Source organism: Parasteatoda tepidariorum, chromosome 8 (assembly GCF_043381705.1).
Source record: "Parasteatoda tepidariorum isolate YZ-2023 chromosome 8, CAS_Ptep_4.0, whole genome shotgun sequence".
In the NCBI taxonomy this organism is placed as follows: domain Eukaryota; kingdom Metazoa; phylum Arthropoda; class Arachnida; order Araneae; family Theridiidae; genus Parasteatoda; species Parasteatoda tepidariorum.
In genome coordinates, this window is record NC_092211.1 from 15,129,468 (window position 1) to 15,157,337 (window position 27,870).

Genomic DNA, 27,870 nt, shown 5'->3' on the forward strand with positions numbered 1-27,870 from the left:
AGGTTGAATCGCCATGGCAGATGAAACAGATGATAAATCTAATGATTTTTTAAAAGGAATGGTTGTAAGCTACCATTACGAACCCCGGAAATGTTTTTCGGAATTTTAAGTATGTATGATGAGCGTTTAACTAAGTAAAATAGTTATATGTATGTATTATGCACATATGTGTCCATGCTTTACCCAATTTTACTTGACAGAACGTAGAAGCTAGAGAATGTAATTTTGCGCCAAGAATCTTTAGTTCTCTGGAAAATAATATGGAAAATCTAAAAAAAGCAACTTTTCCTTTAGCAGCACTGTAAAAAATTTCGGATAAAATTCCGGTGTAAAGTACTGGTTTTTTGAGTGCATTATCCGTAAAATTCCTTTTACCGTGAAATTCTTCTTATATTAAAATATTATTCCGTAATTTTTACCGTTTTATCTATTTCAATTAGAGTGATTCAGTGATTTTACGGCATTTATTACTGTAAAAATTATGGTGTATAAGATTTTTTGTTCCGTAACATGTTCCGGTAAAAATAGGTTTTCCGGTAAAAAGTAGTGGCACTCACGGTGCCGGTACTTTTTGCCGTAATTTTTTGCAATGTGTAAGAAAATTTTAAACTCCATTTTTCTTTCCTTTTTTTTTTTTTTTTTTTTTTNTTTTTTTTTTTTTTTTTTTTTTTTTTTTTTTTTTTTTTTTTTTTAGTATTGATTTTGAAAATCGCCATCAAAGCTTTTAGATTAGCTGGAGGAAGATCAAAGCTGCAGTAAAATATTATACCGCAGTTTTTGTTATATTATCTATTTAATTATTCAGTGATTTTACGGTTTTTATTACTGTAAAAATTTCGGTACATCATATTTTTTTGTTCTGCTGCATGTTCCGGTAAAAGGTAGTGACACTCACGGTTCCGGTACTTTTTACCATAATTTTTCACAATGCGTAGGAAAATTTTGAGCTCCGTTTCTCTTTCTTCCGTTTTTTTAGTATTGATTTTGAAGATCTCTATCAAAGCTCTTAAAAATAACATTGTTTTGAACCACAAAAACTTAATGCTGACCAAAAGGAACAGTAATTATACGATCTATTATTTATGGAAGGATAGAATTCAAATTTTGACAAAGAAATTGTGATTATTAGTGAATCATAATCTTTTTAATACGTGAAATAAGCACAAAACTATTCAGTAAACTATCACCTATAATTCAATAAATAAAATTTTTAATTTTCTCTTATTTTCACAAATTTCTAAAAGAAAACGCCTTTCTTTATTTGCTGGAAATGGTAGAAACAGATTTCATTTAATGGCAGTTTATATACTAAAAATATGAGATTATTTTAAAAATAAATGGCAGTTTTTTTAAAAAAAAATAGGAATGAAGCATTCAACCTTTTATACTCATTTAAATTGATACACATTTTGCATGAGTAAAATTGATACAACTGCTTTATCACGATCTCTTAAAAAGTTTTAAAAGTTTTGAAGTCTCCATAACTTTTGCTGCTGGAGGAAACTTTATTACCAATGAATCGTTGTATTCGTTGGTAACAATTTTTGGGCTAAGGGACCAAGGGACTCAAGCATCCAGTCAAAGGAATGTCTGAGCTTGTTTGAAACAAAAGGCACTAAAACTTAAAACCTTTTACTATCATTCAAAATCAAATTTTTAAAGTAATAAAATTAAATTCAAAATATTAAATTCATAATAATAAATTCTTAATTCCAAAAATTATAAAATAATTTTTTTTTCTTTTAACAAAAAAATATTTATCTCGACCAATTGACCAAAGAATCTTATTTTTTATGTGATTTTCAAACCAATTCAGTATTTTAGTTTTAGATTTGTTAACTTTGAATATTCGTTACTTTTAAGGAAAACTCCAGAATATTACGCAGAAAATGATTTTTTTTCCATAGAACGATTTCCACATATATTTATACGAAGATGAGTTTCAAATCTGAATTTAAATTTTTACGAATCAAAATCTCTCAAATGTTTTTTCCTATAGATTGTTTTATTATTATTATTATTTATTTATTCATTTAGCCCTCCAATGATTGCACACTACTCCTTCGCACGCCATTGGTGTTTACTCTTTACATATTTCGAATTTATATTTATGCACAATTTTTTCTTTTCGTTGAAAGGAGAATAGATAAATAAAATATGCTAAGCGTGGGACAAGTATGAAACAAAATTACCATAGCCAACATAAGTTTTAATAGTTGAAAAGCTTGTGGGTCACATTTGGCTAGCGTTTTTAACATACCAGTTTTGGAGGCATGCCTAAAATGTAATCGAATAAATGGTTTCTATGCCATGCTCTTAGATATCATGACCAAATTATTTAATGTTACCAAATTGCATCCCATATTATTCCATATTTGGTGCTTTCATAGAGCCAGAAACACGGTAAATGTTATTATGTTCTGGTAGATTTGACCATATTTTTTTCTCAGCGTGGATATGCTGTCTTTTAATGAAAATGCTATTAAACAAAATTATTCACTTTAATTTCGATTGAGAATCAAAACAATGGAAAAATTATAGGAAGAATACAATATGCAGGCGTAATTTAATGAGGTAATGTCAGTGGACAATATTAAAAAATCGAGTTTATGGAATAATCTTATTTACAAGCATGGCTCTTCCAACTCGACAAACTTTAACTCTGTTGTTGCTTTTCTGTGGTCTATAGAGCAGACCACTTGATATTTTTAATACAAGTTTAGCAGTTCTTGAACTAATTATCAAATGTTAAATTTCTCCATCGTACTTCTCTGTATTTTTTCGATACATCCTACAATTTCAAAATTTAAGTCTAAATATTCTTGGGAAGCAAAACAAAATGCGATTACGATTACGAATTATGATTTTTTTTAATATAGAGAGACAATGATGTAAAAATTGGCACACACAGAACTAAAACTATTCAATTATAGTATGCAACTGTAAACAAAATTACTTTTTACTATCTGCTGATAGTTCAACAGAAAAAGAGAGTTAAACTTAATAAAATAAAAGTAATTTGGGCAAGAATTAATCCTGATGTAGTATCCATTAGACAGATAATAATTTAACACGCGTTTTGATTCAAGTGTTGAACCCGAATTTAATGTATTTAAATATTAATGTAAATAAAACTGAGTATTTTAAAAAATTTATTAATCCACATTTTATACTATTTAACTATTATTTATATTACTTAAATTGATTTATTCTATTAAGAGCTCTAACATTTTTTTAAATTCAAAAATAATAAAATGACACGTATTGTATTTCAATAAAATAATTTAAACATATATAATAATATTAACATAATATTTTTTAAACTAGTGTATATTCTTACAAACTTTATTACAATGAATCACTTTTTTATTAAAATTTTTCCTTATATGAACTTTTGTATGAAAACGAAACTCATTTTTGTTAATATTTTTCAATTTATCACAACATTTATCGATAAGAAATCACTGTTAAAATACAATATAATAATTCAAATAAATATATTATGTAATTGTATTACATACCATTAAAAAATATAATATTAAAAAATTGCTTTCGAAAACTTCAAACTATAACTATTAAACTTTAAACACATATTTAGTAAGAAACGAATAAATAATTGATTACTGAAATTCGAGTTCAGAGGCTCAAATTAATTTGATCCTTAAATTCGTATAATTATTAAAAAATGGCTTTTTTCGATTCTTTTGCAGAACTTTCTTTTCCCGTGATCCACTTCACTTCATGTGGCGCTTGATCCGATTACACTGTAAAAAATTCCGGATCAAATTCCGGTATAAAGTACTGGCACTTTGGGTGCATCATCCGACAAGTACATTTTACGGTGAAATCTTTTTATACTATAAAATATTATACCAGAATTTTTTACAGTAATATTTATTTAATTAGCGTGGCTCAATGCCTTTATAGTAATTACTGTCAAAATCTCGTAATATGTTCCGATAAATATGGATTTTACAGTAATTTAATCCAAAAATTTTTATAGGCTTTTCGACTCTTTTTTCAAAATTATTACTAGGTTTTTTAAATTATAACTAGGGCTGCTACTTGAAGCGTTCTTGAGTTTTATTTGTTTGATAATTAAAAATCTTTTTTTCGTAAAAGAAACAAAAAACGAAATTTGAGTACAGAGTTTTTCATTTTTCAGTCCTCTTTTAATTGAATTACGTCCTAAATATTATCTCAAGCAGTTGTTTTACCATATTCCAAAATTATGAGCTTGATAAATAATTTTTGTAGAAAAAAGTTTCTCTAGTTAAAAATCTTACACCCTAAAAATAGCTATTATGTTTGCTTTCCTATTGCATTAACAAATGTTTCCTTCATGAACTTTTTAGGTATCCCAGAATAAACACATTACAGTTTGAACTTTACTTGAAGCAAAATTTAAAAATAAAGTCATAGCTTCTCGCATCATATTAATATTTATATATTCTTTTTAAAGTTTTGGAATGCAGGACTGTTCTTTTTGTTTGGCTCTGAAGAGATTGATTATCGCTATTAAATGCAATACTATGTGTAGTGAAGCAGATAAATATACAACGAAATTCCAGGCGGAAAGAGAGCAGCGGAGAAAAAGCACGAGAAAAGAGGAACACCAGAAAAAACACCGGAAAAAAGAGCACCCGGAAAAAGCACCAAAAATCACTTCTTATTTGGAAAAAACTCAGATAAAATTACTGTACTGTGTATTTATCGAACTGTATGGTAATTACATTTCTATTAAAAAAATAAATAAATGAAAAAGAAGACATAATTCTGGTTAATGAAGCCAAACTATACTCAATTTAAACCATTCATTCCGTGGTTTTTTTGTTCATATGTTAACGGCTTACCACAAATTCTGGTTTTTAAAATTATCTTTCTTATAACAACACATTTTGAAGAAAAAAAATTTAAATCAAATAAATAGTTTTTATGACAGGCTCTAAAGTATCACAACTAATAAATCACGTTACCGATACCAATTTTCAAAATAAATATTTGTCTAAGGTACCAATTTTTACCAAATTTATGACATATTAAAAAACTTTCTTTTATTGTTAATTTTACTAAAATCCTTAGCAAAGTGCTTTTTGTAAGAAATACGACTCACCATACGACAGAAATACGATGTTTCCATAGAGACACGTTAAATGTTATCATGTTCTGATAGCCTTAACCATACTTTTTTTCTCAGTGTAAGCTAAATATCAAACTGGTTAGAAAATCACAGTACATAAGATACCTTATGATTATGTGCCCTCACTAAATTAGATTAATTTAGTTTCAGTATAAAATTTCTCGGTAAACTTTTCTCATACTTCTATAAATAATTTTAACTAATCCTTGTACAATGGAAAATGTATTAGAAATCTATATCTTAATACATTTTATTAATAATAATTCAAAATAATCTCCAGCGAAATTTTATTTCCTTAATTGTAACTATAAAATGAAAATTTCCGAAATGCTATTATTATCTCAGTTGACATTTAATATTGATTATCAAAGTTCAGTAATAAAAATGAAATTCGGTTTAAATAATAAATAAATAAAAAATTCTAAGAAATATTTAAAATATACTTAATACCGAAATATTTTTTTATTTAGTTGGTATTACATTTACTTGTTAATAATAAATTAATATTTAATAGACAAAAATGTCAGGATTACTCACTTTAGATTGTATTTTTAGGTCAAAATCAGTTCAATTTTGATTATACCTGCTCTTTTTTAAAAGCAATAATAGTTTAAATAATCAATTTTATTACTTGCTCACACTCATCCCTTAACTTACTTCAGATTAGAAATTTGAAAAATACACGTATATCGATTGTTAGGTCATGTCATGACCATCAATCGGTCATTAAACTTATTTGTCATTAATTTCCAAAATATTTGTCATTAATTATTTGTCATTAATTTCCAAAATATAAAAATTTTCTTATCAAAACTTATTGATTCTTTTTTTTTTTATTTATTTATTTATTTTGTGGTATTACATGGACTCTTTTCTGATGCTTTTTTTCCCAGTGCACTTTTTTTGCCGAGAATCTAATTTATTGCTTAAAAATAAACTGCTTTAAAAAATATTCATTGAAAAACTTTTAATGTCATAAATTAAATTGTTAGGTGCAAATACTAAAAATTTTATTCCTGCAGTTAAATTTGTCATTAAGCAAAAAAAGTAACCTTTCTTTTTCATAAAAATTTAATATTTTATACTCATGAAATGTGTATCTCACTCTCATCTACTTGCCCGGTAAGAAAAAAGTGTTATTGATTTAATATATTTCCTATTTGCAAAATAAACTCACATCTGGAATATCACATTTATCAAAGAAGTCCTTTTTAACATACTAATAGAAGATTATTTTATACTCAAGAAATTTTTCAACTTTAATTTATCAACACTCTCCCTACTATTTATTCCAAAAAATTAAAACAAAATTCAATCAAAATGTCATATGAAAATTTAAAAAAAATCATATGGCATTTCATTTCTTAAAAAGAACAATACGTGTTTTAATTTTTAAAGCAGGAATTTATGTTTTTAAAGATAGCTCTGTACTTAAAATAATGATGTAAATAGTTCTTTTTGTAAACTATAATGAAATTTTTTTTTTCGAAAACTGAATCACAAAAATAACGGAATGACATTGAATTGTCCGTTATGTATCGTTTAAGTAAATTAGGTATTGTTTGGGTAAATTGAGAGTTTTACATTTTAGAAAATATTGCTTTTTTATCTAAGCAATATTTACGAAAAAGCAAAAATTGCTTTTTTGTTTTTTATCTAAGCATACTTTATAAGTATAGTAAGTATATTTCACAAGTATGTACATAAGTATACCTTTTTATATAAAGCAAAATTTTTTGCATTACTTACATAAATTGTTTTTCGCTTTTTAGCAAATAAGTGGATTACGATAACAAGGCAGTGGATTAATCAACAATAATGAAGATTAAATACATTTTATTCAAAATTTTTACAACATATATTAGCTTGATTGCACCCGATACAGTGTGCAATATAAGCACAACAGATGGAATCCAATAGAATTACGGCAAATACGTATATTATTACACGATTTTGAATATTTCTACAGAAGTATATTTAGAATACTGTTTAAAATTTGTTCTCACTTTCTTAAATGACTGATTTGTGGGTTAAACACACACACATTTTAAAATACGTATAATCTGAACTCCAACATAAAAAAGTTGAAGATTTTTAAGTACTTTTAGAACTTTGGCAATCACATGAGGATAAATGACTATTTAAAGCCATTTTCACACTTAATATTTTGTTACAGCTTGCTTGTTATTAAAGTTGGAAATGAAGCTCGTTTGAAATAGTGGCTTTTTCGTTTCAGTCTTAAAAAGACATGCACTTCAGAGATAAGTATTTAAAAATTACTTATAAAAGATAAAATTTCTATCTAGAAGGGACTGTATAACCTTTTTTTAAAACAGGTAGAAGTTAGTTTTTGTAGGACACAATAAATAAAAATAGACGTATAAATAGCGATTCCTACTAATTTGATTATTCCTTATCAAACAATAGCGATTTGCTTTAAAATGAAAAGACAAAACAAAGCAAATTTTATAGATTATTTGCTAAATGTAAATATTATATACAGTTAAACCCCGCTATAGTGAACCTTCAAGGAACCGAAATTTCGGTTCACTATAACCGGGAGTTCACTATATCCGTTACGCAGGCAATTTCACTAATGGTTCCCAAACTCCTCCCTTTCATTACATTATATTCATATAAATGACTGAAAAATATTATGTAATAGCAAAAAATGTGTAATTTTTCATCACTCTTCGTCTTGCGTACAAATAAAAATTAGTAATCTTTAGCTGATGAGCAATCCTCAACATCAGATATGGAAACGCTTCCCGACTCTCAGATAATTTTTCCTGAATTTCTGTTATTCCGCTTTTTAAACCAGTCTAACCTGACATTCGAGCACATAAAAGCAGTTTCTATAGATGGTTTTAAAAATCGGTATATGTATTTAATTTGAAGTAGAAATTTCAATATTATTACAAAGAAAATGGGGAGGAAATCAGTCGAAGACAGAAAAAAGTTCATTATATCCAACTTCCTCACTTTTTTGGTTCACTATATCCGCTGAAAATAACATTATACGTGTATAGCAAGGCACGGGACCGAGCATTTCGTTCACTATATCCGGGTGTTCACTATAGCGGGGTTTGACTGTATATGAACTAAAAATACTTAAATTTTCACTTAGTCTTGTTCAAAAAATTAAATTGTAGCAGATTTTTAACTTTATCTGCGGAAAAATTAAATTTATTTTTTACTTGCATCTTTAATTTCTAAATGTATTGCCGAACTACGTTTTATTAAAGAGAATTTTTGTAAGAAAAACAAATCTTCTCACATTTTGAATTTTTACCTCTACTTTAGGAAATTTTAGTGTTATAATTTTATAGATTAATTAATAATGTTGAGAAAAACAGTTATAAAGTTTTTAAAATGTTACACAAATTTTTCTTATTTTTCGTTACAAGATAAGAGGTTACACATTGATTATTCTAATGCCGTTGGTTAGTGCTCCTCTTATATCCATATAGCATTTCTTACGTAAGAATTATCACATAGCACTTTGTAAATATTTTAGTTTATGTTTTACAAAAATATATTTTAAGAGGTCATGTATACGTATTTCGTCAATAATTATTATTACAATTTTCTACAGTTTGAAATCAATAACGATTTTTCCGTAATATTTGAGTACATTATACAAATACGTATATATGGATAGAATAAATACGTTTTAATATGAGGCACTATTTACGTATATTTCCAAACGTAAATGCGTTGATGTTTAAGAATTGTATTATTATTGATTTATAAATGAAAATGTTAATGACGTCTAAAGAGACTTGTAATAAGCTGATATTAATCAGCTTTTAAAGCTGTTTATAAAATAGAGTAAGAGTTAAATGGTTTATAAGTTAAGAAGTTCAATATTTAAAAATTCTAAGTAGTTAAGAACTTTAATTTTTCATTTAACTGTTAATATTTGAACTGATAAATTACCAAATGGATGGTTTAAATACCGAATATTTTGTTTTATTACCAGATTTTTTTTTAAAACTTGAAATGTCATTACCATAGTACAGTACAGTAATTCTAAATTTTTTTTCATCCGTATAGTTATTAAAACAGAAAAACAAGATTCGATTAGTAAGATATAATTAGACATTAATTTAAAACATTAACTGGATATTTTAGGTTTCCTCATACTTCGGAGAGGTATAACACTACATTAATTGATTTTCATATATTTGTAACATATTTACTATTATAATACATTAATTAAAATTAATTTATTTCTGCAGAACACTTTTGATATCGCCATTACGTATTATATTGCGTTTGATTCGTGGTAACTAGTTTATAAGATTAAAGGTGGGACAAAATTTCTTTTTCTATTTTCAGTGGCATGTTAATTCGAAAAAAATTGGATTTGCACTCAATATTATGTTGTAAAATAAAACAAAGTATTATTGTTAAGCTGATTAACAGCCCTCGGAGCGGAATTCTTATTTTATTCATAAATTCACATACTCTAAATAAAAACCATTTTGAAATAAACAAACGCTTTTATGCCTGTCTTATAATGTTAAGCTGGTATTCAATTATGTTATAAAACTTTCCAAGTTGGTCTCTACTCTAGCTAAGTGAGCTTGAAGCTACCAATGGGGATTGAACTGCAGACCTTCACGGAATCAGCTCAGTGATTTAAGTAATGAGTTGTCGTACTAACAATAAGTAAATATAATGTAATTACGAACCTCAAAACTAAATACATTTAAAACAAAAAATATATATTCATACATATTTTATTTATCATTCCTTTTTGTCTCAACATAGAAATAGTTACTTAAAAAGTCAGAAGTTTTTAGCGCAGTATCCGTGAACGGTTTGGTTTTACTTGGCAACAACTTGGTTTGGGGAAAAAAGTTCTGTAATGAATTAAAAGTTGGATTGATCTATGAAAGCTTATTTTCTTGAAGTCTAAAAAAAATTATCATGTCATCCTTAAATTATTTAAACCAATGTCAGAATGAAGCTACTAAAGTGGATCTTAAATTAGTTACACTGGGTCAAAATATGTTTTACAGCGAAGAGTATGTAAGTCAATAAGGATATGTCTAAGTCAATATGTGATCAATACCTAAGCGATTTAAGACAACTATCCCGATTTTTCTGCTATTCTTAGTAGAGTCTATTTCATAAATTTTTATTGTCTAAAAACGTTGACTTGTGATAACCTATGTTATGTGTTGCGTTTGCTACTTGATCCTCAATTTCTTTTCCCCAAATGCAAAATAGAAATAGTATTTTCTCAACTAAACCAGTTTACATGCATTTGGAGTAGCTGTTCTTCGTTATAAATTAAAAATATTGATTTCATTTTAGTTTTTATAGTTTTACTCTGTCATGGTCACATTTTTTTTAATCAAATTGTAATTTGTTTCTTCTACTACAATCGATTAAGCAAACAAACCATTATTAATATGCAATAAAACGATGTTTTACCTAATTTGGATTCAAACTTTTTAACGCCGTCAGTATTGAACAGCTATGTTATGATTTTAATAAAATTCTTAGAATAAGTAATAGCATTATTTTTTATTACTTTTAAACTTTGTGAACATTTTAGTAAAATTAAGTCCTTTATGCATTGATTGAAAATGTAAAATATTTTCTTAGACGTATTAGATGAGAAAATTGAATTATTTTACGTATTATTTTAGGTATGTACAACGCTTTGATTTCAGGATACTTCATAGTATTTATAAAATTCGGATTAAGAATTAACTCATATTATACCACTATCACAAGCGAGCTTCAAATACCAATGACATCTAAAGTAAAAATATGGTTGTTATAGTCTTTAAAAATCTCATTTTTACGTTCTCTCAACTGTTTGGCATCTGGTGGAAGTAATTCTTGGACACAAAGACAAAATTACAGCTAAATTATGAGTTCAAATATACAAGATTACACTTGATCTTTCGGCAATATGAGAAGATGCAGAAATACATTTTAGTTCAATAAATACAATGTAGGTGCATTGGCGAATACTTGAAACAACATAATGAAGTGTGAACGGCGAACAGAGGGGAAAAATGTCTCAATTTACGTATTATGTACAGCTTTTCATCGTATACAGGGAAGCCGAGGTAAAAAAAAAGTCGTTGTTCAATCACACCAATTAATAATGTTCAATGGAACAATACTGAACAACATTAAGTCCCGGCTGAGTAGTGATCGTAAGATCATCAAGTTCAACTTGAGTATAAAAACTTCAAGCATTTTGGAACTTAGGTCCATGTGGATTGTCTTCAGATCTTACGTTTTTGTGGCACTGATTGGCGCACTAACATCCACATTTTTGGCGGGATTGGAATTGGTGGTGGAACTGGAGTGAGTCATATTTGAATTGGTTGATACAGTGGTAGTGGCCTTGGCTTGTTGAGATTGGCGTTCTTGTTCATTCAATTCTTTGATGGCCTGAATTTCTTTCTTCAATTTCATCCGCCGATTCTGAAACCAAATCTTAATTTGGCGCTCTGTTAAACAAAGGGAATGCGCCATTTCAATCCGTCTTCTTCGTGTTAGGTAATGATTGGTGTGGAATTCTTTTTCTAGTTCCAGAGTCTGGTAACGTGTGTAAGTTTGGCGACCTCTTCTCCTCATGCCATTTGGACCTAATAAGAAAAAAAGTAGAATTGTAATTTATTTTTGTATAATTTATTTAGTATATTTATTTTTGAAATAAATAAATTATATATTTCTTAAAATCATGAAAAATATCCGCCGGCAAAGTACGCTATGAGAATTGCACCAGAACATTTAAACTAAGTTGAATTAATAATATAGTTTATATCTTAACATGTGGTGAACACGCTCTCTCTCTTAGAAAAATACATTTAATTTGAATATGAGGTTTTTTCGCCAAGGAAAATAAAAATATATCTACAGTTTTGTTATAAATTAACTTGAAGACAACATTTATCTAAGACTGCAAAACGCACAAAATATTTAACTATTTAAATTATAATAAACAATTTGCTGGGATTTTTTTACTTCAATGAAAATTACTTATAATTTTTAATGGAAAACTTTCAATTTTTGTATGCTATTGAAATTTCACATCCTTTTCGGAATTAGTACTGACGGAGCTGTCAAAAATATTGACAAAAATAAACATTACAGTTATGGATAACTGCTAAAAATTCCCTAATTATTAAAAATGAAATATTAACTGCTAAAATGAGTTATTTAATATGATAAAAGAACAGCTTAAAATGACCAAATGCAAACTTTAAGGGAAAATGAACAACAATGCTAAAATCACATAATAGCATAAAATGCCAGGTGTAAATTCAGTCTGCAATTTAACGAACCTTTTTCATTTTGTAGCATTCATTTTGGGATGTTTCATTCTCTTTTTGATACACGTTTCAAAGTGTGGTCTTTTTTATCTGTTATTTACTTATAAAACCAAATTTTTGACAAAACAATACCGCAAATTATAAAACTCAGCATTAAAATTCTAAAATGGTAACAAATCCATTTGCAAATATTTTAGAAAAAAGATTTAAACAAATACAAAAATATTTTTGAATCTCAGGCAAACGATCACAAAATTTAATATTTTAACGTACTGCACGTAACATAATACTACAAAGGACCCGTCAAAATACTATATAGGACCCCCCCCCGAAAACTAATGAAAAAAACAAATGTGTTTTATTAAGCCAGAAAAATGGAAAATACCAATTTGACTAATTGCTCATTAATAGTAAGTAAAATAAGTTGACTGTCAAAATTGAAATAATGATCTTTAAACATTAAATTATAATAAATTAAATGTCTTTGACAACAAAAAAAAAAAAAAAAAAAAAAAAAAAAAAAAAAAAAAAAAAAAACGTACAAGAAGTAATATACTAACGACAGCAAGCAATATTAGTTATCGAAATTGTCCTCAAATAATTTGAAAACGTTTAAGGAGAAATGTAATTTTTTATCAGCCATAAAAAGAATAGTATATCTGCTGCGATGTTACATAATGTTAAGTAGCCGTTAGGGTGAGCTTACGGCCACTTGGAAAGCGATAAAGAGGAACAATAACCTGTCAAACGGCCCATAAAATCCAGAAGTCACACGGCTATAAAATCTTTCATCCCAGACAAGCCTCGCTGAATTTTACTCCGATCAACTTTCATTCTTTTATTCATTCATACAAGATTGCTTGAAATTCATGTCAGTTTTCACAGTGAATATTTTTTAAAATTTTTTATTTATTTATTTATTTTTGAAAAAGAATAAGCCATATTGTGCTTATTTCATTCACACATTATTTATATGTACACAAATACAGGAATTTTTTGTAAAACTTGTACAAGCAGGTTAATCTCTTAATACAAAATGTTTGATTTTTGCTAGTTTATTTCACAATATAAAACTAGACTTAAAAATTTTCAAAATCTAGTACTATTTGTACTATAGTATCAATGAAAATTGTTTGATCTAATAAGTAGTATTTTGTTATTTGCAAAAAATTTAGCTTTGCACAACCTGTAAAACCTTTCGAAGGATTAACATTTCTGAATATCTATCAGTTATATTATTAAAACGGTGTTCATTAATGATTTATCAAGAGTATAGAGTAGTAAAACGGACAACAATAGCGGATTGCTTAAAATATTACACAGATTCAAATTTTAAAATAACGCCTTAAAATACAAAATTAACATACCTGTAAATGATATTTTCTAACGCGACTTGATCTCAAAATAACACAATATACTTTTTTTGTCTATTGTGATTAAAAATTAAAACTGAGTTGAAGTTTTCACCAAAATTGGAAAACGTTCAAAAGTACAAAAACGGAATATTATAAGATTTTTTTGCTCGAAATAAGCGTTTTTAAAATCAAATTAAAGTATTCCAGATACTTTTTTCTAAAAATTTAAATTATAAAGAACTTAAATTGGTTTGTAAAAGCATTTTATTTTAAATGGTATAGAATAAAAGTGACATGGAACGTGGATGGTGTGAAAAGATCCATGTTTATATACGTTTCTCTATAAATCTAAGAGACAGAAAAACATTTGAGAATATAGGTAAAAGAAATAAAATAAGAAAATCTTTAGAATACTTTATTACACGCTAACATCAAACAAAGAGTTAGTTGTTTTGTTTTGTTGGAAGAATCGCTTTTATTAATCTTACCATGTTTTATAAATCTATCTAGTTAGTTAATTAAACATAAATTTAAAAGGAAAAGACAGTAATAAATAAGCGAACGAAGGAATTTGCGTGTTTGACAACTAAGAAAACTTTTGAACGTATATCTGAAAATAATTAATTTTAAAACTCGTCTCACAACTCATTATTAAAGATTTATATTAAAGATTTATATAAGGTTTTAAATATCGAAGATTAAAGTAATCTTGTTAAAAACCTTATAATTGGATGCAATTCAGAACTTGATTTGTTCATTATTTTAAATTATGTAAAAAACTGTTAACTCTTTTTCGCATACACTGTTAAATATTCCCGATCAAATTACGGCAACCTGCGGACAATATCCATAAAATAAATTTAATCGCAAAATTTTACAGTAAAAATGTATTTTACGGTAAAAAAAATACTGGCATTTTTTGTGCTGGTACATTTTACCGTAATACGATCCGAAATATATTACAGTGCATTTCCAGCAAAATATCGGCACATACTTGATTCATTTATTGTTTATTTAAACAACCTTATTTCCATAATCCTATTAACCTATAATGTTTATTTCTTACAATTAACACATTTCTCAAACATTTTGAGTGCTTCCGAAATCCGGTTAATTCACACACAAAAAACTTGAGTTTAATTGATTAAAATTACGCAAAATACCAATATATTGAACTATTATCGAAGTGAAAAGACAATTAGGGACTATTAAGGAAAAGAAATAATTTGATTCTATCCTCTTATTAAATCGAAAAAGTTTTTTTTTTTCAAAACGTACTTTATGTTTTAAATTTAACTCATTTGACTTTTTTATAGAGTATTTACGATAAAAAGGGCTTCGTGACATACACGATTCTTAATAATATCCCAACCCTCACTCCTCTTCTTTTCACCAAAAATAAGCAAACTGTTACACCCATGTGAGCTTGTCCCACCTTTATGTATGCATCCACATTCTTCTTTCTTTCTGCTTATCATGAAACTCGTACATTTTAGAATAACTACTCTTTAATTTGGAAGGAAAAATACCCTTATATTTTAGTGTTTTACATTTTTAATGTCAGAGACTTTTATCCAGACTAAGAAGAAAAAAAAAAGAAGTAATACAGCCAATAAATTTTTTTTGTATTAAAATATTTTTTATCTATTTATAATCTTAAATATTTATTTAATTTGCATAATTTTATAACGCATGACATATTGTTAATATTTTTTTAGTGTATGTAAATTCACTAACAATTATTTTTTTAATTACAGAATTTAAACAACAGCAACAGCTTAACTAAGTTGAGGAAAAAATGAAAAAAAAAGAATTTCGCAATGACGGATAAGTACTTACGATGTTAAGGTATATATTTTGATGATATAACACAATTTAAAAATAAAAGTGAATTTTCTTAAATTATTATTTTTAAATATTTTTCTGGATTATTATCCATAAAAATAAATAAGAGCCATAAATAAATTTCCTTCTCTTGACTTCAGAAATTATTTAGAAAAATTTGATTGGAAAATTTTTTTATTTAATTTTAAAGAGAAAAGTCAAATCTAAATTTCGATGCGTTATTTATTTAAATTATTTGGTTCAAATCGGATTTATTTTATAAATTAGGTGGAATCATTTATTAGATTTAAAGCATTTTTTAAATTTTTTTTAACATTAATAGTGGAATTTTACAAATTTATAACTATTAAAAACAAAACGAAAAAATAAAGAAATTTTATTTATAAATCTTACAGTTTCACTACTCAATAGCATTTCTTAATAACATACGGATTTTCAGATTTTTTCCAGTCTGATCTTTTGCAAAAATGCTCCTCGTTAAGAGATTAAGAATTAAATCTCACTACTTTTAAATTTGAAGATATTACATAAAATAAGTTTATTGGTAATATATTACCTATTCATCCTAACTTAGAATTATTTAATGAAGTCTAAACATTATTAATTAATTGAATTCAATGATTAAATAAGTTTTAGAAATTTTATATTAACCTAACCACAACTTGATCTAATAAGCTTTTCTAAAAGCGTTATATCTAAGTTTTATTTGTTGTCACATAAATTGTCAAAAAAAAAATGAATAAATAAATAAAATCAAAATGCATATTTACTTTTATTTAAAAAAGCTCTCCACAGATTTATCTATTATTTCCTCAGCTCTAAAAATAACTAAGAGAGAATGTTGATACCGTTAATATAGTAAAAAAGAAATCTGTTTCGCCATTTGATATGCATCTTTAGATATCCCCTTTATGTGCAAAAATAATAGTCTTACATCTCCTAATTGCGTTAAATAAGGTTTAAAAAATTGTTTTAATTATGAGTCATGTCTTCCCAAGAAAACGGAGGTTAAACTTGAATAAGAAGAGAATCCATATTTTAATTGGATCTTAAAGAGAAGCATTCATTATATTCTTTTCGTGGCATGACTAATGTCTCGAGTGAAGGTGTAAAAAAGAGACAGATTCATGACTAATTTTTCACCCCATTAAACAGTAGCAGGAAAATAAAATAAAATACATGGTAGTTTTCAGTTATATAAAAAGAGGTTGTAAAATAATTTTTCGTCGTGGAGAAAATATGCGAAATTAGTTAGAATTTCATTTTTTCCATATTTGTATTTTCCATATTTGTATTTTCCATATTTGTATTTCCACATTTATTTTTTCAAAATTTATATTTTCTGGAATAAGGAATAGCTTATGATTTGTTGTATTATTAGCAAAAATTAAAATAGACTATAGCTGGTCTAATGAAGGATTAAATGCATAAAGCTAAGACACCTCATCCTATATGAGCTTGAAAATTTATTTACCTTTAGATAATGAAACTAAAATGAAGATGACACTCGAAACATAACAAACTGTTCACTTAATTATGTCGTGATAATAATTTTCTTATATCGATAAATGAATCGCGACATTTTAGAACTTAAATATAAAAATAAAAAAATGACGTGTAAATTTGAATGCAATCTCAATATTAAAACTTCCTTAAATATCAAGCTATTTCAGTGCTCACATTCCGTCTCGTTAATATAACAAAAGTAAATGGATACAATGTAAGTTTTCTAGACCCCATTCTGGTTTTAAAATCTTAATATTGCTTACACTCAATTAACCATGTGTAAATAACAGAAGTTTTCAAGCTCGGGAACTCGCTGAAGTTTATTTAACAAAACATTTTAAAACTTTATTATGGAGATCTCATTTTGCTTTTCGTCATAGTCCTTTTTTTCTTAAACGCGAAGTGGTTTTATTCATTTTGTCAACAAAGGTTTCCTGGTCATCTCAAAGTAAAAATTAAGTAGTTTTGGTCTCAAATTCAAAAACTCTCAATTGTTATCTTGATCCCTTTCTTGAATGTTCAAAAATTAACTCTCAGAAGCATTTAAAAATATTATCGGTAACATGAACCATAATATCTATTAATTTAATGCAACTTCATTGCGGTTTTAAATTCTTAACTGTTAAAATGTGTAGAGGTGTAATATGTTTCTATTTAGTAATATCATAATCGCCGCAGTATGATCATAATATCATGTTAAAATGGAAGAGAAAAGTAAGAAATAAAAAAAGAAGGAAAAAAAGAATAAAAAAATTAAGTAGCTGGTAGTACTTGTAATTAAAATGCATGCAAAAATAATAAACTACTAAATTTTGTAGTTAGTTCAATATATATATATGGTCACACTCCAAAAATCAATTGGGACGCCAATTTAATAATAGGATACTTAAAGCAATTTTTCATGCAAATGCTACATAGTTTCAAACCATTTGATAAACATAACTTTTTATAGATAAAATTTCCATTAAAATTTACAACGATAATGCACAGAATAGAATTAAAAATAAAAAAAATAATACAAACTTTTTTTTATAGACTTTTACAAATACAAATTCCTAAATGACTTAATAACTATAACTAACACGCGACACTTTTTGTTAATGTTTTACTTCTTATTAATAAAAAATTTTCACTTGTAAAAACATAATTAACATTTTACTAATATAGCAATAAAAGTACAAACAATTAAAAGAAAAGTTAAAAACATTAATTAATATAATTATTAATTTTTCAGAATTAAATTTAGAATTATAATTAAAACAAACATTGTAATTTTTATTTTGATTTCCAACTGAATGCAGAGGCAGGAAATTATTTATTTTAAAGTAAAAAATCGCACTTAAAATTTCTAGAAAAAAGAATGATATGAAGTGAAAAGGAAACAAAGGAAGAAAAATTATATTAAAATTTTATTCAAAAACGCGTTTTCGTTTTGTTTATAAGTGAATTCATGTAAATAACATATTTTTATTTTGCAGTTCATTTTAATTTCACGATAAACAGGACTAACGAGGAATCTAGAGTTGAACTATCACGCAGTTTTAAGAAGATGTAAGTAATATTTTATTTTATGAAGATTTTAAAACTACTGGTAAACTCTTATGTATTAATTTTAAAATTTTAGGAAATACTAAACCTTTTCATGAATTATGATTTGTGTTCTACTATTAGCATAAGTTTTTTTTTATTTAAATCTCTTTGCAGGGACATAAAATGCAAAAAGTTGTTTATTTTTGTCTGATTTATTCCTATCATAAATATGTATGATCTGAGTAAAGTATTCATTATATTCATTTCTCATTGAAAAAATAGCGAAAAAAAAATAAAGGGCGTTTACTTGACTGACTACTTCTTTTAATGAGAAATTACTGGTTGTGTAAGAAACTCAAAAATGAATAAATAAAGGAAAATTATTTTTCAACAGCTAAGAAATAAAAGTTTAAAATTAATGCGTTTCAGGGCTCAGAGCTAGAAAATTTCCTAACTACGTAATCAGCATAAAGACATTTCTTGAAATTTAAATTAGGGACCAAATGACCTAGGCCAAGATATACGATTTTTTCTTATTTGAGATGAGAATATTAAGAACTGTTGGAATATTTATTTCAGAATGGAGTAAAATTGCGAACAACTAAACATTTAACATTCTAAGGGCTAATTGGAATTTTGGAAGGACATAACCATTGGATTGATTTATAAGCTGTCAACAATCATTTTGTAAATCCACACGACTCGTGATTTTTCATCGTGTAGGAAGCATTATGTCACCATTTATTTAAAAATATTAAATACATCAGAATTGAAAAAAATTTTTTTTTAATGAAACTATATAGTTTTGCAACAACAATTCATAAAGGTGCAAAATATGTGGAAACAACTTATTAAAGTACTTACATCTTTTTATTTATTTCATTAGCTGCTGTTAATTTAAAATTGAAAATAAAACATAAAATAAACGCAAAAACTTACATAATTACCTAAAAATGTCAAGTAGTTATGCAAAGTTAATTTCGCCTTCTCTGAAACATTTTGAAGAAAATTGTAACAACAGTTACGATAAGAAATAAAGAAATATTATTCTATAATGAGCAAAAAGCAATTAGAAAATTTCTTAAAATATTAAAGAGAAAAGAATTTAAAAAGGAACAGTAAAGTTTATTGCAAGAAAAATATAAGATTAAAGTTTATAAAATTTATATGGAAAAAAATAATTTTTCAGTTAATATTATACCGATCAATATGTTATTCTCACAAAATAATGTTTTTAAAATCTGTATAGAGGTATTTAAATTTGAAATCTGTTTCAAGAAATTAAGAATTAAAAAATGTGCTACTATAGTAATTTATTATTTAATAAAATAATTAATTTATCTAAAAAGATATGCTTAACAGGACCTACCCGTGAAAACAACGCCTTTAGCTCAATCATTCATATCAGGATGGAAAATCTATCCGTAATTACCATAATTCAACCCTTCTTTTTCAGTGATGAGCAAAATTCCCGTCACGATCTGCGATAGCTGGCGTGGTGACAATTTATATTTGCAGCTACATAACTCTGATTAACGAAAAAACTTGCAAGAGAGATTATCAGACAACCTCGTATATCTGTTTTCCCTTTAACCGATTAGTTATGACAGAGCCTTTACGCGGCCTAATACAGGTGTGATACGAGGTGGGTATTATGGGTTTCTTATCATTTAATGAAGGTAACGTCAGAGATACGGCTCCGAAAGTAAGGGAAAGGGCGACCAACAGTCTAGGCGGCATTGATAAGAGCCGCCTAGTCATTAGGGATGCGGAGGGTTAGTAATAGGGTGGATGCAGTATGGATATTCCAAAAAGAAAAACATTTTGAGGTTGAGTTTGTAAGTTATGACGGTAAAGTCATACTTTACCGTCATAATACAGAAATTTGTAAGACTAGGTGGATAGTAAGTGCAATGACTTAAAAGTATTGTTTGTGACGAAATATTTTGAAACTTTATGAGTAGCAAATTTTCTCTTTTTACGGATCAAATTTGAACTTTTTTTTCTTCGGAAAAATAAATTAAATATTTAGATTAAAGTTGTTAAATCTTTAGTTTCCTTTTAAGGCTTCAAAACACTTTGGCAGAAAAAATTCCTCTCTTATAATTGAAACATTAGGCTAACATGAATGGTTTTTGTTAAAAGCATTTAAAATAAAAATTAACTTTGGAATTGAAAAAAAAATTATAATATTGAACAGAGTTATTATTATTTGAAAATAGTAAATACTATTTAGATATACGATATGTATTTAATAAAAATAATTTGAGATAAAAGTTCGGATATAATACAGTCGATACTAAATGAAAATAATTTAAAGTTATCTTATAAGTTTCAATAAAAAAGAATTTATATTGAACATAAAACAACTTATTTTAAAAATTTATTATTTAAATATAAAAAACAGTTCGTACTAATTAAAATCACTTACTAAAATTTAAATCTCTGCATACAAAATCCAATAGTTTACACTAAATAAAAAGTCATATGGACAATTTGAAATTACTGTGCCTCAAATAAATGTTTGAGTTTTGGACAAATTTGTTGTTAAGGGCAACCTGAAGAGGAGCAAATCTTATATCATCACAAAAAATCGAAGAATTTAATAGAATTCTAGCCATTTGTCTAGAAATGTAAATAAATTATGGTCAAAATTGTTAATAGAATTGAAAATTAAAATAATATATTCGAATTTGTTTATAATTTCATTAATTTCAACTATTGAATAAAAAAATCAAGAATGTGTAAGAAAATAATACTGATAAATTTCAGAAATATTTAAACTTTGAAACATTCATTTAATGGCCTAGTTTGCAACTCAAATGTTTGTTGTTATAAATGAGAGATAAATCAAGAAATGTTATTTTTAAATTGGAATAATAGATTAGGGTTAATATTTGTTACTATAGTCTTAGAAACAGAACTGTTGCATGAAATAGTATAAATAACTTACTCCGTGCAGCATTTTGTTTTACAGAAATCGTTTGTGCTGAAAATTTTAGTTACTTATTAATTTTCTAATAAAATTAAATAAACACAAAGAAAATTCGGGGATATTTAGTTCAAAAAGTCTAATGTTTCAAAATTAAAGTTATAACAGTATAAAGCCTTACTATCGATTTGATTTCTAAAGAGTTTAGCATAAATTATTAAATTTAAATCTTGATAAGTAACCTCATAACTTTATTCGGTAGAAGGGAATGCTTTGAGGGAAAATTGGAACTAATTTCATAATTATTATTGCGAAAAAGAAAGAAATATTGATTTCATAAAGATTCCAATTGGGATTTTAGTTATGAAAGATAAATAAAGTTAGAGAGGATAAAGTTAAAAAAAAGGATGAAGTTTGAAAATTTTTAATATAACTTTGAAAATTTTAAAAATAACACTTTGAATAAAATAACGCTGAAAGAGTTTGAAACACAAAACATAAAATTTAAATCTTCATGCAGAAATGTGTAACTTATTTTGAATGGAAGGAAAACTTCTAGAGAATAAATTAGAATAAATTTCATAATTAAAAATATGAAAAAGAGAGAAATACATTTGGGCATTAAAAGGACCCGCCCCTGCTCACTCCGCACTCCAGCCTCCATATTTGCTCTGCATTCATCATTGTTTATCTCCACTTCAAAGTTTAAGATTTGTCACAAAAACAAAGAACATTTCGTTTACAAAGAATACAATTATTGTAGTTTTATTCTGTCAATATGTTAATCATAATGAAATGAACGATTATCTAAATTTTAAAAATAATCATAAAAAAAAAATGATCACGAGAAATCATCAGAAAAGAAAAATTTGATTTAAAGAATATAATTTGTGCCGAGAAATAATTTTACTAGTCAAATGGGTTACTGTTACGTATTACCTAGTAGTATTGCCTAGTAATATTTAATGCTAGTAGTATAACCTAGTTAAGTATAACAACTTAACTAGGTAATATCGCTTGCATAAATTTTTTTTTATCTCTTTCTTTCTATTGTAAAATAAAGATCTCGATAAAGAAATGTGAGTTTTTCTGTAACATAAGATAATTTGATGACAAAATGAATATTTGACGAGAAAAAACGAAGAAAAATTAAAAAGCACTTGAAATTCTAATAACTATCAAACAAAATATAATTTCCAAAAAGAAAAAACTCACGTTAAGTTAAAAAATATAAATTACTCTTTCAGCATGTCGAATTTCAACTCCGCAGTTGTATTTCAGGGGGATACAGATCATCTCGCATGGTAGTTTCTATACTATAAGTTAAACAATTAATAATTCTCGAACCAACTGTCAAATGTTTTTTTTTTATTCCGTTGCATCTTCCATCTACATTTTGCTACATTTAATTGAAATTTAAATTGTTTTATTCTCATAGTTTTTTCACACCAAAACAAAATGTAATGAGAAAAAAAATGAAAGCAAAAATCGCGAAGAAAGCTCTTAAAATCACAATTGCTTTCGAACAATTTTGCTATTTCGGAAGAAAAAAAAACGTGGTGAGTTCATAAAAAAGAAAAAATCTCCCTAGCATGTCTAATTTTAACTCGGCAATTGTATTTTCGCCGTCAGTAGACACGTGCCACGTTTTACTAAGAATTTAAAGTTAATAATTCTTGAACTAATTATGGAATTATAAATTTTTTAATTCCATTCAACTCCACGTACATTTTCTACACAACTTCGTATTTTTAAGTTTCTTACTTCAATATGTTTCACGAACAAAACAAAATGTTATGCTACGTTGAGCACACAAAACAACAGCGGCGGGGCTTACTATTCTTAATATATACAGAATCAAATCTGATATTTCCCATTATTTAAAACAACCAAATGTTTGAACTTTTACTTTATGATATTAAATCTCTGAGTGTAGTTAAACGTTAGGGCTTCTAAGATTTTTAATATTATGTAAATTAAAATCTCTTTAACATAAAAAAAGTAATGATGTTGTTTCAGTTTGTAAAAAGTTAATTATAAATGGTATGAAAATTAAATTTAGCTGTGCACGGAGAAAAAGTTCTGTTAAAACTACCGTATTGTAGTACGACTTTCTGGTAAAAAAGAATAGTTATCTTTACCAAAAGCATTATCAAAGTGCTGCGGCATAAATTACTGAGGTTTTTGATGTTTCCTTAGAAGCAAAAGCACGTTAAATTTTAATGGTATATTTGATCATACTCCTATTAATCCTATTTGATCCTTCTCATTGTTTAAAGCGTTAATGTAATTGAAGAAGTTTAATTAAAATTGGTCAGAGTTTTAAAAGCAATTTATTGAGTTATTATTTGAGTTTTTATTATTGAGTGAAAAACATTTAGGTGAAAGCAAACAAACTGTGAAATTCTTTTAAGTTCTATACAAAAATTTTACGCCTATACTAACTACAAAATTGAACTGACTATAACGTAGAAGCCTTTTGTTTCTAAGGTTACTGTCACGCCAAATCCCCATTTAATGGTTCGTCGATCCCATATATCATTTTACATACCACATTAAAAATAAAAGAAAAACAAAATAAATGAACAAAAAAGAACATTTTTTAACGACGCGGAACAAAGCCGAAATTTCAGACAAGGAGAGTTTTGCTTCGAACAAGATAAAAAAGAAAAAGAGCGATGGCAACGGAATCCATTAATTTGTTTATTTTTTTTATCCTCTTCAGTTTTCTCCCCTCCCCTCTCTTTCTTGTTTCCAACACTTATCGCACGCGCGACGGGGAAAGTAAATTACGAAACGTTGAATTTTTAAAAGCTATAGCACGAGTGTGAAAAATCGATGAAAACATGCAGTCGAAGGGGATGGCTTTAATCATAAGTAGAGAAAAAATTAAAATAAAAGCGAAAAGCGCCATTTTCCCGCTATCGTTTTGATTTATAAAGCGTTTGAAACACAAACCAGAAGATTTAAATGATCAAAAAGGCCTGTAAATCATTTTGGAAGAACGGAGAAAAAATTCTTAAGAGTAAAATTGGAATTCATTTCATAATTTTTATTATAAACAAAACAAAGCAGTTCTGAAATAAAACTAACTGAAAAATGCAGTTTAAAATGTGGCATTGTTTATCATTAATGTGATAGATCATTATTTTACTGTCAAACTGTTAGACGATATCTTGCTACTGAACATTTCCTTTATAAAACATAGAAGCATTATTAAACACATTATTAATATAAAGCATAGAAGTTTCGAAAAATGCACACTAAAATGTGGTTTTATCTGTCATTAATGGGATTTATCATTATTTTACTGTTAAATTGTATGCAATCATTATTTTACTGTTAAATTGTATGTAATCATTATTTTACTGTTAAATTGTATGACTTACCAATTTAATACCGATACGAAAAAGAACATTGAAATAGATTTCATAATTTTCATCATAAAAATAAAGAGCTAAAAGATGTTTTGAAATATGCACTTAAAGTGGTATTATTGACTATTATTACAATTGATTATTATTTTAATATTGAAAAATATGCAGAACATATTATTCCAAAATTAATGCTTTATGATATTAGTAGATTGTTTACAGTTATATAGGAAAATCAGATTATGAGAGGTAGATATGCTGTTGAACGAATGTGAAGTTGTCTTTAATGAGTATCATATGAAATAATAATAATAACAATAAACTAAATATCATCTTACAAACATTAAAAATCCAGGACGCTGAAAAATTAATATAAAATTAAATTTTCAAATAAAAGTAATTCAATATGATGTAAAAGGTGTTGCAAATTGCGTATTTCGATATAACATTATCCATTTGTTCCACAATTCTAATTATGTGAAATATTTATGCAATTTCATTTCTTACTGTTTTAAATTTTATGAAATTAAATAGACTTTTATGATTTATACAAATTTGTCAACAAGTTAAAGTTGCCACAAAAACAGGAAAGTGTCACAATGATTATTATCATTCAATGTTTACCCAGACCAAATATAGTATACCCTTTTCTTTGATTTTTTAAGGTTTCGTAATTAGTTTCACATAGTTGAAAAATGTTATGTAATGTAATTAAATATGTATTAGTTATTACAAAACAATTTTTTTATTCTTTTAGATTATTTAAGAACACAGACGACAAAGAAAAATCAAGTTAATTTGAGACTGAATTGACGAAATTTCCAGCAAGAATTTCAAGGACGACAGACATTCTAAGAAAGAAACACTCAAGCAGAGATAGCCTAAAGAAGAAAGGAAAAGAACAGAAAAAATTGAAGTTATCCCTTTTTAAATCTTTTTCGTAGTCAATATAATGCGAGAATAAAACCATTAAATTAACTATCAATTAAGAAGGAATTTAAATGAAAGCAAATCAATATTTTTCTTATTTTTTGTAAGTTTTGACAATTTTTTATTTAAGAAAATTTGAAAAATGACGCAAAACATTTTAAACGTTTACTATTTTAAAATATTAACTATTTAAAAAATTTGTATCTGCATCTACAAAAGAAAACTTTTAATTAACTTAATTAGACATAAAAATAACAAATTAGAATTTTTAGCGTTTTTCGCATATTGAAAAACCATTTTTTTTTTCATTTCATATTTATAGCATATTTATGTAATAACATATTTATGTGTACACAAAATTGTTCATTAGGTTAATCGAAATGAATTTGCTGCCTTTCTTATCATTTTTATTGTAGTTAATAACTCTGACCAGCAAAATATCCTTGATTAAAACTTGTGACATTTAAACGCATTTTTCTTGATATTGTGTAAAACTACTTTTGAATTCAACTTAAGTAAAAATAAAACGTTATTATCAACTGTAAGTTAAAAGGAAATGAATATTTGAAAGCTGTCATGTCGAAAAAATATTCTTTTATTTTTATTTTATTGCAATGTATTTTTAGAACAACCTCGAAAATGGGCTGAGGTTACTAATGATTAAAGGTAGAGGGAACTCGGTTTATGTTGAAGAATAGAAAAATTTTATCGATCTGCAAATTAAGATATCAAAAGAATTTTATTATTAATTAAAAATTACCTATTTATGAGTTTAAGAAGAGTGTTCATATTCTACATTAGTTAAATGTTCGATGATTTATTTTAAAATATCTCATGCAAAAAAGAAAGTAATATAGTTAACTTCTCAAAATAGATTATTTCTAATAGTTTAAATATTAATATTCCGAAATTCAAGGGGAAAAAAGGAAGAAAAAACCACAAAATGCGATTTTCTTATATATGCATTATATTTTTTGATGACTGAGTAGAAAATTACTTGTTAGATTATGATCGATGTACTTTCGGGGAAACATTTATGGTAACATGCATAAGTCGGACAGCCCAGGCGTGAAACTAGGTGTTTCTTAATTAAGTTGATTACGCAGATTAACTCAATTATTTTGTTTTAGCTTTGATAGGAAGTTTTTTATTTTTTATTTCACAAGTTTATAAATAAATAGTTATTCAGTTAGACTCGTATTTAATAAGTGGTCTGATTACCTTGCTTAGTTTAATTTGAGAAGCATTAAGTAGATTTGTCACTTTGACTTTCCAGCTATATTAACCTGTGTGGAAATCACACATTCAATAAGCCAATGAAACGCCATGTATGTATAAATTAAAAAAATTAAATTCGTTTCGAACATTTTTAAAATTAATTATTGCATTCATTTTAAAATAAATAGTTAATTACAAGTAAACTGAGTTAATATTAGAATAAAATTACATATCAATAGTTTTATTTCCCTCCGAATCTTACGCTAATCAGGAATGATGTTTATAAGAATTGATTTAGTGAATAAGATGATATATTAAAAGGAAATCGAATGATCAAAATATTCAGTCTCAAAAATTCTTAGTTGCTAAGAAGAAAAAAAAATTTAAAGTTTAATCTTTATTTAAGTTTAAAGTTAAATATTTAAGTTTAAGTTAAGTAAGGATAAGTTAAATCAGTTTTGGTAAAAAAAGTTCGAATAGGAATTTTAAATTTAATTGTCGAACAATAATTGTCGCCATACTCTGAATTATATGTTTTTAAAGTAAATAAATAATTGCAATTCCTAATTCGTTAAAATTAAGTAAATTAAATAATCGTTTTTAAGCAATATTAAAAATATTAAGAATAAATTCTAATAAATTATAAATTTATAAAACAGTTCAATAATCAGTTGGTAAATGTTTTTGCCAATGTCCCCCCTGGGGAAAGGCCTTTCGTCATACAGACATCTAA

The 27,870-nt window shown here is 26.4% G+C and overlaps 1 protein-coding gene and 1 long non-coding RNA gene across 4 annotated transcripts in view; one reads left to right on the forward strand and one right to left on the reverse strand.

Moving 5' to 3' along the window:
• On the forward strand, positions 1-25,986 carry LOC107450673 (uncharacterized). Of its 2 annotated transcripts, none has more exons than XR_006225032.2 (4): positions 1-109; positions 15,560-15,650; positions 18,632-18,744; positions 25,747-25,986. It is a non-coding gene; the product is annotated as an uncharacterized lncRNA (long non-coding RNA). The 2 variants fall into 2 exon arrangements; XR_001584979.3 differs by having other exon boundaries at positions 18,632-18,704.
• LOC107450671 (homeotic protein ultrabithorax-like) overlaps positions 6,960-27,870 on the reverse strand; it is a 47,111-nt gene continuing 26,200 nt past the window's right edge. Inside the window, 2 exon segments of one of the 2 annotated variants that reach the window (NM_001323822.1) lie at positions 6,963-7,174; positions 11,011-11,760. In NM_001323822.1, coding sequence (NP_001310751.1) covers positions 11,402-11,760 — 359 coding nt within the window. In that variant the 3' untranslated portion in view covers positions 6,963-7,174; positions 11,011-11,401. 2 annotated transcript variants of the gene reach the window in all.